General features: G+C 39.8%; 1 protein-coding gene across 1 annotated transcript; it reads right to left on the reverse strand.

The window, feature by feature from the left end:
• Positions 1 to 6868: 6868 nt before the first annotated feature.
• On the reverse strand, positions 6869 to 7819 carry LOC114032143 (olfactory receptor 52K1-like). Its single transcript, XM_027847382.1, has one exon. It carries the CDS (start codon positions 7817 to 7819, stop codon positions 6869 to 6871), a length of 951 nt encoding a protein of 316 aa, XP_027703183.1.
• Positions 7820 to 14544: the final 6725 nt, after the last annotated feature.

A 14544-nucleotide genomic window follows, 5' to 3' on the forward strand; every position in this document is an offset into this window, starting at 1 on the left:
ACCAACCCAGGTAATACCAACCTTCCTAAGGCATAGGCTGCCTGGGGGTGTAGTTTCCACTCATGCTTGGAGCAAGACCTGGGAAACCTCAGGATTAGAGAGACTGTCCAAGCACTGGTTCACCAAAAGTGGTGAAGGTCTTCTCTGTCCCTTCTCTCCACTTCCATTACCTATTGCTGTTATTGTTACTGTACTACAATGTAAAGAAAAGTTCTGAAATCAGGAAAACCTGAGCCAAATCTTGCCTCAGACACCTAATAGCTGTGAGACCTTAGATAAGTCACTTAATCTCTCTAGGTACCAGTTTCCTCATCTGTAAAATGAAGGAGTTGGCCTAGAGGGCCTCTGAGGTCATTTCCAGTTCCAGGTCTATGATCCCCTAAATCAGATTCCACAAATTCAGTGCCAGGAAGGGGTAGAAATCCAGTCAGGGTCAGCCCTCAGAAAATCCCCCAAATCAGCAAAATTTGTCTTTTGAGGCACATGTCCCCACTCCTCCATTCTTCTCTCCCTTCTCATAGGTTCTCTTCTCTTCATCTGCTCCTTTTTTTAATCCCTATCCTGGAACCTTTTCCACATGCCCTCCTTCCTCTGTTTTCCAAATGCAAGGGGGGTTCCAATACTCCTCTCAATCTAGAGCCCTTTACACCCCACTTTCTACACCTATCTTTCCCCTCATGATATTCTACTTCCCTTCCCTCACCCCCAGGTGCATAGCCTGTCTCCTCCTATCCCTGGCAAGCCTTCTTCTTAGTTGTTGTTTTGAAGTGTAGCTAATATTTCAGGCATGACCCATCCCAAAAGTATTCATATTTTAATATTCTACCCATCAAGATCCAAAAGACTTCAAGATGTAAAAGAGTGAATTACTTAGATGAATTTCAGGCAGCATGAGAGGTGGAAACAAATATGTAGGTGGACAGCTGCCTATCCTCATATGAGCAATATCCATCTTGCATTGGATCTTGGGTTACAAAGTACCTAATCAGATCCTGACTTGATAAGACCTTAGCCTTGGTCCCTAATAGGGGTTAGATATTCGGAGGCATAGAGACCTAATGACCTAAGGAAATGGCAAATCACTCCAGTATCTTTGCCAAGAAAACCCCAAATGGGGTCATGAAGATTTGGACATGACTGAAACAACTGAACAACGATAGCTAAAGCCCAGTAGGAGGCTGAAAGAATAGACTGAAAAGATCTGTAACCCTCCCTTGTAGGATATTTACTTATTGCCTTCATTACTGACCCACCCTCCCTATTGCTGCATATTGGAGATAACTACAGAAGTTAATTGACAGACCATAGCCCTCTCCTGCAAGGAAAATGCTTATGAACATCAGCATCCGCCAGTAGGTATTGAGCAGAGTATTAGATGATCCTGAAGAGAGTGGGATTTCTCAAGAGCAACTGTCACAGAGATGTAGCACCTACATGCAGCACCTACAGAGAGGCACAGAGACCTAATGACCAAGGTAAGCATAGCTAGCAGAAGCAAGTATGAAGACATTAACAGAAGTCATCAGCAGCTTTGCAGTATCAGAGGTATGCATTATTTCTCAGTGCAGATGGATTCACTGCACACATTTATTGTGTGTGCACCCCTCCATGCAGGATTTTTTGCATGTTACACACACACACACACACACACACACACACACACACACATATATATATATACATATATATATATATATATATATATATATATTCCCAATGTATTTTTGCTTTGCATTCTCATTCTTTCCACTGAGCATATTTGTGGAAGAGTTAAGTCCAAGGTTTATGAGTTAATAGGGGATGGTCTATTGTTTTATGATTTATGTGTTATTTCAATAAATTACTTTGCTTTGAAGTAAGAATGTCTCTGATTATCTGTTAAGGTAATCCTACTACATAGCTGGTGAGCTATGGTTTATAGAGTATTCTGACTCATAAAGTATATACATCCTGGGATAGTTTTCTTGGATTCCATGGATGAAGGGGGTTCCTGGTTACTACATACAAGTTCCTATTTAATAATTGCTATTTGTGTGCTCATAGTATAGAATAACATACTGTGTCTGTGTGTAAAACATTTAAGGAATTTTAAATGCTTCCTTTCAGTGATTAGAATCACTTATTTGACTAGGCCTTGCCAGAAATTCACTTTGAACCGATTAAAAAGTTTCAGAAACAATAGAAAGATAATAAGAACATGTTCTAGACACTGAACTTCATAAAAAAACATTCTTATAAACTTTATGTTTTATAACGTGTGGAAAATGATATAACATCTGTGTATCTCATCCATGGACCAGAAGTAGAAGACATTAATTTTCAATAAAGCAAAATGTGGTATGAGAGGAAATGGTCCACACCAAAGTTGGGAGAGCCAACTAAAACCTATTTTTTCTGTGACCTTAGACAAGACATTTAACTTCTAAGACCTATTTTCCCACATTTAAAATGAGGAAATTGAACTAGATTTTCTCTAATGTCCTTTGTAACCTGTGTAACCTGGACAAGTTGTTATAATAATAATAACAATAATAAGAACAAGCCTTTATGTAGTACTTACAATGTATAAATGCTTTATAATTATGAATTCATTTGATTCTCACCACAACTCTAAGAGGTAGATATTATTATGCCCATTTTACAGATGAGAAAACTGAGGTAAACAGAGGTTAAGTGATTTGGTCAAGTTTACATAGCTGGGAAGTATCTGAGGCTGGATTTGAACCCAAGTCTTCCTGACTCCAGGCCTGATGCTTTATCCACTGTATCTTTGGGCCTCATTTTGTCATCTATAAAATGAAGAAGCTTAGCAAAATGACATCTAAAGTCCCTTTCAGCTCTAAATCTATGAGCCTATGGATGTTATAGACATAACATAACTAAATTTTAGCACAGGGGCCAAAGAAGTCTCTCATGCTATCCTTTTGGACAAGGTAAGAGATGTGAGCTAGCTAAAGATGCAAGTAGGGGTCCAAAATAGTAGTTATATTTAACATAAACAAAGACCCTAGTGGAATGTCCCAGTGATTTGTCCTTGACTTTGTGTGGTTTAACCTCTTTTAGCAAGGACTTCAATGAAGTTATAGAAAAAAAAAATTCTTGTTGAACTTCAAAATGACATGAACCTGAGAAAGAAAACTAAAACATCATATGACTGTCAGGATCCAAAGAGATCAGTGCAGGCTAGTGTTATGAGCTGAATCTAATAAGACAAAATTTTGTAAAGATAAGTATAAACTTCTATGAGCTAAGAAGTCAATTCATAAGTAAGGGTTAGGGGAGGCGTGGCTAGAAAACAATTCTTTTGGAAAGAGACAGAGGTTTTAGTGAACCACAAGCTCTACACAAAACTAATATATGATGCAGTATCCAAAAATGCTCATATTAACATAGGCTGTACTAAAAAAAAAAAAAACATGATGTCAAGAATAATTGTAGTGATAGTTCTATTTAAACTCTGATCCTGGTCAGTTGACATTTGTGGTATGGTGCTCAGTGGTGAATAAGATAAAATATGTTAATACGATGATTTCCACAATGATGACCAGAAAACATGTCTCATGAGGACATAGGCTTGCGTAGAGAGTCTATTCATGTTTATATATGAGGATGACTTGAGGTGCCTGGGGATATTTAGCCTGAAGAGAAAATGATATCAGTTTTCCAGTATTTGAAGGACCCTTATGCAGAAGAAAGATTAGATTTACTCTGTTCAGCCTCAGAGGGCAAAACTGGGAATAAATGTTACAGAGTCAGATTTCAGTGTTATATAAGGAAAAACTTAAGATCGAGCTATCTAAAAGTGGACTGGAATGCTTTTGAAGGTAATGAGTTCCCCATCACAAAAGCTATTGATTGATCACTTGGCCATGGTGTTGTAGAGTAGATGATCATTTGGGTATAGACTAGTGATCTCTGAGGTAACTTCAAGTTCTTAGAATCTAAGTTGTGATATTGTGAACCCAGGAGAAAGACCTGGCAATTACAGTGACATCAAAAGAATTAACAGGCCAATATCTGGGATGCATAAGAGTGAAGAAAATGGTGCCAAGTGAGCCAAGGACTCAGAGATTTCAGCAGCTTCATCATGGGTCCTTGCTCTGGGACCTTTTCCTCCTGATCCCACTTTGACATGGACAAGGTAACTGCCCTCCTTTCCACTGTATCTATGCAATTGTTGTTGTTGTTCAGTCGTTTTAGTTGTGTTCAACTCTTTGTGACTCCATTTGGGGTTTTCTTGGCAAAGATACTGGAGTGGTTTGCCATTTCCTTCTCCATCTCATTTTACAGATGAGGAACTTAGGCAAACAGGTTAAGTGACTTGCCCAGGGTCACACAGATAGTATCTGAGGCAGAATTTGAACTCAGGAAGACTCATCTTCCTGACTCCAGGCCCCGCACTCTATCTACTATACCATCTAGTGGCCCATCTGTGCAATAGGTTTTGGCTTTGAAACTTTGTAGAAAATTGATATGGGGCCAGCTTTACAAATGTGGCATTGAGGGAGCATGTTATGCTGTGAAATTGTCAGGTACTACTGACCAGACAAGCCTCTTAGAGAGCACCACAGCCATATGTATTCATATTGGGCTGGGAAAGGTAGCAGACCAGCAAGAGAATGGTGCCACAAAGGGGAGTGACTACGTAAGAACAATGCAGCTAGACTGAGTACCAGGAAGGAAGGTCCAAAGTGGTCAGCTACAGAAGCGCTTCCTGGAATTCTTGGTCACCCTGAAGAAAAGAGACAAACTCTCCATGAAGTCACCTCCCAGGTCTTACAGTTAAAGCAAAACACTCAAACTCAGATCTCTGAATTTGATTCAACAATAATGATTCACATCAAATCCTAGCTCTTCCACCTTACTACCTATGTGACATTGGACAAATCGTTCAACCTCTCTGGGCCCCATAGTCCTCGTTTGTAAAATGATGGAAGTTGGATGTTCAAATATCTCAGAGTATCTGATTTCTTGCGTTTACTTTTTTCAGACCTTGCAAAGTACCTTATTTTATAACTAAGGAATGTATAGCTAAATGGAAGGAAAGTTGATCAGTTCACCTTCAAGAGATACATAAAGGAGTGGGCTGAGTTGTCTTTATCACATGTTCAAAGACAATAGGAAATATCATTTCATGGTACATTTAATCAATTCATATTGAAGTGTTCATGACAAGTATTTTAAGAAAGGCCACCAGAATCCATTGCAGAGGAAGAAGTAAAGAAATCCTTCAAATTAAAAGAAAACCCTCAAGTCAAGGAAGCCAGTAGATGGAGATGAGGAAAAAGAGCATTTTAGGAATGCAGTACAGAAAATGCCCAGAGCTAAGAGAATCACAGTTCTGGGAATCACATTTTAGGAAAGACACTGATAATCTGGAGAGTGTCCAGAGGCAGGCAATCAGAATGGTGAAGAGTCTCAAGTTGATGTCATAAAAGGATTAGGTAAAGGAACTGAGGGTGTATAATCTGGAAAAGAAAAGGCTTAGTAAGTCAGGGGAATAATTATTATCTTCAAGAACGTCTAGTAATTGGCCTTCTTCTGTTTGGCCCTAAAGGGCAAAATGAAGAGCAATGAGTAGAAATTGTAGAGACAAACTTTGGCCCAGTGTAAGGAAAACTTGCATTTTTAAGTTTATAACGTTTATAGTTAATCAAAACTGAAAGATGCTCCTTTGGAGAGTAATGAGCTCCCCATCGCTGGATGTCTTCAAGAAAAGGGAAGATGGTCATTTGTGGAATATTTTCTAGAAAGGATCTCTGTTCACATACATTCTGATTAAATGGCCTCTGAAGTTCCTTCCAATTCTGAGATTCTGTGACTCTTTGATGATAATGATAGATATGATGATTGTAGTGATGGTAATGATTAATAAAGAGGATTGAGGTGGGTTGTTTGGATTGAATGAGGATAATTTGGAGAAATACTCTTAGGAGTCAAGAATGGGCAAAATTATAGAGTACACAAAATACTTTGGACTTTGTTATGATATTTTTATATTACGTAATGGAAAAGACAAGCCTTGACCTGTAATTGTAGAGTTGTACATTTCAATTCAATTTAAGGGATGCCTCCTTTGATCTTATAACCTCAAGTTACCCCTGTAATCAAGTCTACCCTCCTGTCCTTAAGATATGAAGAAGAAGATATCATGTTTTTCTAGATCCCCAAAGTGAAATGCCAAGCAATGTGGTATAGTTGAAACAACACTAAATTTGCAGAGAGAAATCAGATTCAAACCTCAGCTCTGACATTTAACTGTGTGCCAATGGGCAAGTGATATAAGCCGTTTCCTCATCATGAAACAGGGAAGATACTACACACACTATATAACTCACTGAGTAGGTTTTTTTTAAGCTCTTTGTAAACTACAAATTTAGATAGATAGATAAAGATAGAGAGATAGGTAGATTGATAGATATGGAATTGTTAATGTTCCTATCCCTGAACTTGTATTGCATTCATAGTTAGCATTACACAGTTTTTCATTTGACTATTCCCTAATTGATTTTTGTGCATTATTCCCATACTAGGCTATAAAGGCCACATCATATTAATTTTCTATAGGAACACCAAGCGTAGAGATAGGCACATAGAAGCTTTTCAATTTTGATTTATTGGTTGACTGACAATGGATTCTTAACCTCCCTCAGACAATTTCTCTAACACCTAACTATATTGACCCTCAATAGAATCATCCCAAAATCTAGCCTGAGTCTTTCTTATTGCAACATCATTGAGTTTCCTCTCTTCATCAAAGGGCACAGCTTTACTAGTATGTCATGATTCTTTCCCTCTTTGGGCACCTATCATGCCAGGATAGAACCTCCACAATACCCCTCCTGATCCCAGAAAAAGAAGGCAGAACTCAGGTGGGGTTGATCTGCTTGGGATTCAGGATCACCAGCAGTCTCTCCCTAATCTGCTTTGTCTTGACCCCATAGATGATAGGGTTGAGAGCAGGTGGGAAGAGCAAGTAGAGATTGGCAAAGATGACTTTGACTGCAGAGGCGGTGGGTGGACCAAAGCGCTGCATTATGACAGAGAGGAAGCCCGGCATGTAGAAGAAAAGAATGACAACAACGTGGGCAGTGCACGTACTGCCTGCCTTGGCCCGGGCTTCATGTGAAGGGAAATTCAATACTGTCTGTAGGATGCGCCCATAGGAGTAAGCAATGAAGGCTACATCACCAATACCCAGGAATAGTGCCACAACAAAGGCATTGATGTTGTCTATTGTGGTGTTCCCACACGCCAGTTTCACCACAGCCATGTGCTCACAATAGGTGTAGGCAATGACATGTGACCCACAGTAGGGCAAACGTCTAGCCAGACTTGGGAATGAGACAGTGAGTCCAATGCCCCGAAGCATGACTAGACCCCCAATTTGGGCAATGACCACTGGGGTGAGAATAGAGGAGTAGCGCAGGGGGTTACAGATGGCCACATAGCGATCCAATGCCATGGCCACCAGCACCCCCGATTCCATAGCAGAAAAAGCATGTATGAAAAACATCTGAACAAGGCAGGCATGGAAGTTGATGGCTGTGGCATCAAACCAGAAGATGGTGAGCATCTTGGGCAGAGTGGAGAGAGAAAGGACCAGGTCAACAGAGGAGAGCACGGAGAGAAAGAAGAACATGGGCTGGTGTAGATTACGGTCTGTGAAGATCAGGAAGAGCAGGATGCAATTCCCAGTCACAGCCATAAAGAACATGGAGAAGAAGGGCAACGAAATCCAGATGTGTGCAAAAGCCAGTCCTGGTATACCAGTCAGGAAAAATGTGGATGGGAAGCTGGAGTCATTTAGAGGCATCATATTGGGCAGGCTGCCACAGATCCCAACCCAGCAAAGCCATCAAGCCCCTGAAAAGAAAGACAATCAGGTTAGAGCAGGGAAAAGGGGTTGAGCATGTATCCAATCTCCAAGCCCGGTGGGGTTAAAGGTTGCAGCTTTGTCCATACGGGACTAAATCTCAATGGGCATCTCTGATGACGAAATTTGCGTGCCTTGAGAACTTATATCTCTTTCTTTTTATGTCCTATAATCCATCCAGCAGTTCATCAATTTACCTGCCCCAAAAAAAATTAATGCTGAGCCTTTGGGTAGCTGCTTTGGGGAAAATAAAGATTGGACGTAATCCCTGCCCTCATGAGATTCACTCTCCAGTAAAGGGGATAAGACACATACACAAATAACTATAATGCAATGTATTTTGGACTTCCAATCTCCACATTGTCCTTGATATCAGAAAGTCACTTGTGCCTTCAAGCCTCACTTGATTACCCAAATTTCTTAAATCTGCTTTGTTCTTAAGAACTGATATTTATCTGCTCCCTCTGTAACCTAGTAACCATATACTGCCTTGTATGGTTACTAGATAAAGATACTAGAGTGGTTTGCCATTTCCTTCTCCAGTTCATTTTACAGGTGAGGAAAGTGAGGCCAAGCGGGTTAAGTGACTTGCCCAGGGCCACAAAGCTGGTAAAAGTGTCTAAGGCCAAATTTGAACTCACAAAGATGAGTCCTCCCAACTCCAGTGCTCCATCCACTGTACCACCTAGCTGCCCTTCCTGATATGTAGTGTTTACCAGTTTCCAAGGTGTAAATGCTCACACTGAAAATTTAACAATCAGTTTTCAAGAACAAGTACCAGCTGACTCCAGTATGACTCCAGCAGCTAACTGCCCCACTCTGCCTCCCAACCTTTTGAAAAAATTCTTCACAAAGGACCTGAACTATAGAATCATTTATTTCTGTTTCACTTTTTCAAAACATCTCATAAAGAAATCAACCCCAATGCATGGAAATGAGATGCCAGTAAAAGTAGGTAAGTGAGGCAGAGAGGATTTTTCTTTGTACCCTGGGTTTTAAAGACCCATTCAGATCCATTAACAAGGAGTCAGAGGAGCACCTGCATAGCATGATGGATAGAGAATCAAGATTGGAGTTGGGAAGATCTGAATTCAAATCCAACCCCAGACATGATATGTGAGAAAAGAAGGAAAGGTCAACAACACATTGCTTCCCTCCTCAAAATTATCAGTGATTCCTTGTTGCTTATTGAACAAAATGCAGATTCCACAAAGTAGCATTTAAAACCTTCCATAATCTAATCCTCATTAATCTTTCCAGCCTTATTTAATGAGATTTTATGTTATTATTTACCCTCCACAAATTCTAGGTTCCAACCAAAATGGACTTCCAGAATTTTTCATTATCCCCCCTTGCATTTGCAGAAGCTGTCAGCTATGCCTGGGATACATGCTTTCTTTTCATCTCTACCTTTCAGAATCCTTGTCTTTCTTCAGTCCATTTCAAGTGTCACCTCCTGTGGGAAACCTTCCCTGATCTCTGCCCCCCCCATCCCACCCAGTTGCTAATGTTCTCTTCTCCCTCAATTTTCCTATAATAGATTTATTTGTATGTGTTGTATCTCCTCCCTCCAATGGAATGTAAGTTTCTTGAAAACAGGACTGTTGTTGTTGCTTTATCTTTATTTCCCCAGTGATTAAATGTCTTTTACATGGTCTAGACTTGCAATTTCATAGATACAGAAAACTCCCGATGTGCAACCTTCCTCCACTAATAGATATCAACAACTATTCTGTAACTTCTAGTTTCAGTTGTTTGGGGGCACTTAGAGATTACACAAATTATAATGGTCGCTCTGGCAGGTTCTGAATCCAGACTTTCATGCCTCCAAGTCCAGACCTTCATCCATTACTCCACACTACCATTGTTTAATAAATGTGTGTTGCATTTTATTTAGACAATTAGATATGAGAAGCTAACAGAGAAGGAACACTTACAGAAAACTGTAAGGTTATGACCATGGGTAAATAGTCCTGAAACAAACTGAAATAATTTAGTTAGAAGAAGTCAATTTAGGGGGCCTTTAGATTGGTTTTGGATATTTTGTGCTTAATGTGCCAATAGGATATACAGGTGAAAATATCCTGTAGGTAGTTGATGATATGGGTCCAGAGCTCAGAAGAGAGAGATTTAAGAATCATCTGTGCCTTTCTCTCCCTACACCCTCCCTCTTGAGCATTTCATCAGCTCTCATGGGTTCAATTTTCACCTGTATGCAGAAGACTCCCAGATCAATAGATCTAGACCTATTCTCTCTCCTGAGCTCCAGTCCCTGATTACCAACTCTCTTTGGCTACATTTAACTAGAAGACTTCAGCATTCCAACACAAGTCATCATCATTATACCAAAACCCTCTCCTCCTTCAAATTCCCTATTTCTGTTAAGGTTATCACCATCCTCCTAGTCACCCACATTTGCAACCTCAGTGTCATCCTTGACTCCTCCCTGTTTCTCCCTATGTATATCTAATGAGATTCAGTGTCTTGCTAACTCCTCCACCAGAACAGATCTTGCTTCTGTCCCCTTCCCTCCATTCATACCAGATCATATCCCATCACTTCCTGTCTGGGCTATTGAAATAGCTTCCTAACTGGTTACCTTGTCTCATGTCCTTCATCTCTTCAATCCATCATCTATATTACTGCCAAATTGAGATTCCTTGACCATGTCACTCATGATTCAAAACCAGTGGGTCAGAAGAAAGAGTTCACAGACTTCTCACACTTCATGGTCATTTCCAGATCTCTCTCTGGCATTGGCACTCATCAAACTCTCTTCCTTTCAGTTGCACTCCATCTATCTATTTAACTCAGTTCTGAGCCTTATTGTAACCTGCTAGTTTCTAAGTGACTCCTTCCATTCCCTTTTCAAGGGATTCACTACCTGGATCACAGTCTTCATCTCTGCCTCAACACGTGCCTTTATATTCAACAATTGCAATTGTCCCTTCAAACCTCATACAATCCTGATCTATTTAGCTCCTTAATAACTATAACTTCCATTTTCATTCTCCCTCATCTACCTACATGGATAGTCATACCTTATATCCCCCTATCACACATAACTATGGCACCATCCTGATTTAAAATTCTTAAATTCCCTTCTCTGATCATAACTTCTTATCTCTTCATCTCTGACTTTCCCTTTTATTCTCAGTGATAGAGCAGTAGGCCTAGAGTTAGGAAGACCTGAATTCAAATCTGGCTTCAGACACTTACTTGCTGTGTGACCCTGGGTATGTCATTTAACCTCTGTTGGTCTCCCATTCCTTCTCTATAAAATGGGAGTAATAATAGCACCTACCTTCCAGTGTTATTGTGAAGATCAAATGAGCTATTATTTGTAAAATCACTTAGTGTAATAACTGGCATATAGTGCTATATAAAGGCTTAAATCTTCCCTTCCTCATTGAAATCTCCAGTGACTCCAACCTTCCTCTTCTCCTGGTCCATCATCCCCTACTCTGGCCTCACTTTCCTCCTTTCAGGAGAAAAAGCAATCAATAGAAGTATATATTGCCTTCTGCCTTTTGATCTAACCCTATTCGTGCGCTGCCAATCTTCAACACCAAATCATCCTCACCATCTACCTTCTCTCCTCCTACTCCTGAGCCAGTGAATGCTGTTAGAAATAATCACACCACTATGATAACTGAGTTTACCACAAATTCATAATATCTAATTTCAAATGAGCCTTCACTACTACATGACAATCGTTTTATCCTTCCTTGATTGATTCTCTACCCAGCTACCCTCAATAGCTGTTTTCTTCTAAATCTTTAGCTTTTTTTTCTGAAACTCCCACTGTATTCCACCACACCCCTCTCAATGGATTTCCTCACCTACTTCACTAAGAAAAATGAGATCTTTAAAAATTCCTTTGTTTTCCCTATTTCATACCTCAAAACCCTTTATATCTTCATATTCTCTTCCTTAACTTTGGTCTCTGAGGAAAAGTTAACTCTTCTCCTTGCCAAGGCAATTTCTGCTTGTGCATTTTATCCCATTCCCCCCACCTCTTTTCTTTTAGAAAGAAATTCTTCCTCAATCATGCCCTCTTTTCCTAATTTTTTAAGCTCTCTTTATTAGCTGATTCTTTCCTTATTACCTACACATATATTCAGGTCTACAATATCCTTAAAAAACTGCTATCCCATCAAACTCAAATCCTCCCTTTTACTGCCAAACTCTTAGAAAGAAAAGTCCATATTCATTACACTTCCTCACTTCCCACTCATTTCTCAATCTCTTACAGTATAAGCTTCTTATGAAACCACTTAACTGAAACTTTTCTAAGGTTGGCAAATGCCCTCATAATCGCTAAATCACAGGATCATAGAGTATTTAGAGCAGGAAGTGACTTTAAAGGTTATTTTATCCTACCCTCTTCACTTTATATATGTGGAAACCAAGAACAGAGGTTACATGCCTTGTCCAAGGCACATTTGATGAGTGGCAGCATCAAAATTTGAACCTAGGTCCTCTGACTCCAAATCCAGCACTCTTTCCACTGTACCACAACATTTTTCTCGAATGACCATTTCCCAGTCCTCACTCTCCTTGGCCTTTCTGCAGCTTTTAGCACTGCTAACCATTCCCTCCAAATTCTCTCTCCTCTTTTGGTTTCTGTGACACTGCCTTTTCCAGATTCTATTCTGATCAGAAATACTCAGGGTTCATCCCTGATCATCCCACCTCCCACACTTTTAATGTGGGTGTTCCCTAGGGCTCTGTCCAGAGCCCTTTTTCTTTCACTACACCTTCTCTTTTGGTAAATTTATCAGCTCACATGGATTCAAGCTCCACCTCTTTGCAGAACCCTAATCTTTACTTTGAACACCAGTCCTACAATTTCACCTGGTTATTGGACATATTCTCTTGGATATCTCAATCTTAAATTCAATACATTCAAAACAGAAATCATGATCTTACACCCCTTGCACTTCCTCCAAACTTTCCCATTTCTGTTGAGGTCACCATCATTTTCTCATTCACTCAAATTCTTAACTTAGAAGTCATCTAGAACTTATTCCTCCTCAATACACATATCCAAGCCATCAGCAGGTCTTGTCAATTCTACCTCCACAACATCTTTCACATCTGTCCCCTTCTCTCCACTCATACGGTCACCCTCTTAGTTCAAGTCCCTGTCTCCTCTCACCTGAATGGCTATGATAGACTCCTAATTGGTTTTCCTGTTTCCAACCCCTTATCTCTTCAACGCATCTTTCATACAACTTGAAAAGTAATAATACTCTTGAAGGATGTGTGGCCATGCTGCTCCCTTTCTCAAAAACCTTTCATGTTTGCCTAAGAGAAAAAATAAACTCCTCAGACTGTATTTAAGATCCTCCAAAATCTGGCTCCTTCCTACATCCCTAGCTATATTTCCTATTCCTCCTTTTCATGAATCAAAGCAGGCAATTAAGTAGGATCATAGATTTAGAAATGGAAAAGACCTTGGGAATTGTTTTGGCCAACTCCCTCATTCTACAGCTGAGAAAAGTAGTCTCCAATGAGATTAAGGTAGTAAATGGTAGAACAGGATTGAAACCCAGCTCCTCTGCCTACACTTTCACAGTCATTTCCACTGGCTTTTCCCAGAACTCCACTCTTTACTTCTTGTTTCCATGTACACCCTCATCCCTAGAATGTACTGCCTCCCTTATCTTTCTTCAAGAATTAGCTCAGGTTCTAGCTGCTCCTTAAAGTCTTCTCTTATCCCCATCCCACCCCCCAGCTGTTAGTATTCTCTTCTTTCTCAATTTATCTTATATTTATTTACTCACATTTCATACTTTTTTTTCCTAACCACACAGTAGAATGTAAACTTTGTAAGGACAAAGTTTTGGGGTTTGGGCTTTTTTTGGGGGGGGTTGTTTCTTATGTTTTGTTTTGGTTTTGCTTTGTATTCCTGGTACACAGCAGAATGCTTCGTGCATTATAAGTACTTGGTAAAGGTTTGTTTAATTGAATAAATTGAACCATTGGAGACTACAGTAAATCTAAATCACTTGGAAGAGTTAAAAGACTTTGTAGACCTGGGGATTACAGGACAATGGAGGATTGGGAACTACAATGAGAGGACAATAAGAGAATTGGGAATTGCAATGGGAAGATAATCAGAGGTTTGGGATTTACAGTGAGAGGACCTGGGGAGAACTGGGAATTATGGTGAGAGGACAATGAGAGAACTGGGAATTTCAGTGAGAGGACAATGAGAGAACTGGGAATTTCAGTGAGAGGACAATGAGAGGACTGGGAATTACAATGTGAAGATAATCGGTGGTTTGGGAAATTCAATGAAAGGACCATGGAAAGGATGAGAATACACTGACAGGGTTAGCGATAACAATTCAAGGATACTGAGGTTAGCAATTACAGTGGGAAGACAATAGACAATAATGGTTAAGATTGGATCTAAAAGCCAAGGCTTGGCAAATATCTTCATGAGTAAGTGAGGAGTTATTATCCTAACCCAGAGATTATTAACTGAGGGTCTATGAACTTTTTAAAAGTATATTTTGATAACTGTACTTCAATATAATTAGTTTCTTTTGCAATTCTATGTATTTTTATTTTATGCACTTAAAAACACTATTCTGAGGTACCTATTACATACAACTATTCATGTCACCAGACTACCAAGAGGTCTATGGTGGATGCAC

Source organism: Vombatus ursinus, unplaced genomic scaffold (assembly GCF_900497805.2).
Source record: "Vombatus ursinus unplaced genomic scaffold, bare-nosed wombat genome assembly UNPS02015400.1, whole genome shotgun sequence".
Lineage (NCBI taxonomy): Eukaryota > Metazoa > Chordata > Mammalia > Diprotodontia > Vombatidae > Vombatus > Vombatus ursinus.

Bases quoted from the DNA above. Each gene is read 5' to 3' on its own strand.
- LOC114032143 (XM_027847382.1), bottom strand. From the start codon at position 7,819: ATGATGCCTCTAAATGACTCCAGCTTCCCATCCACATTTTTCCTGACT.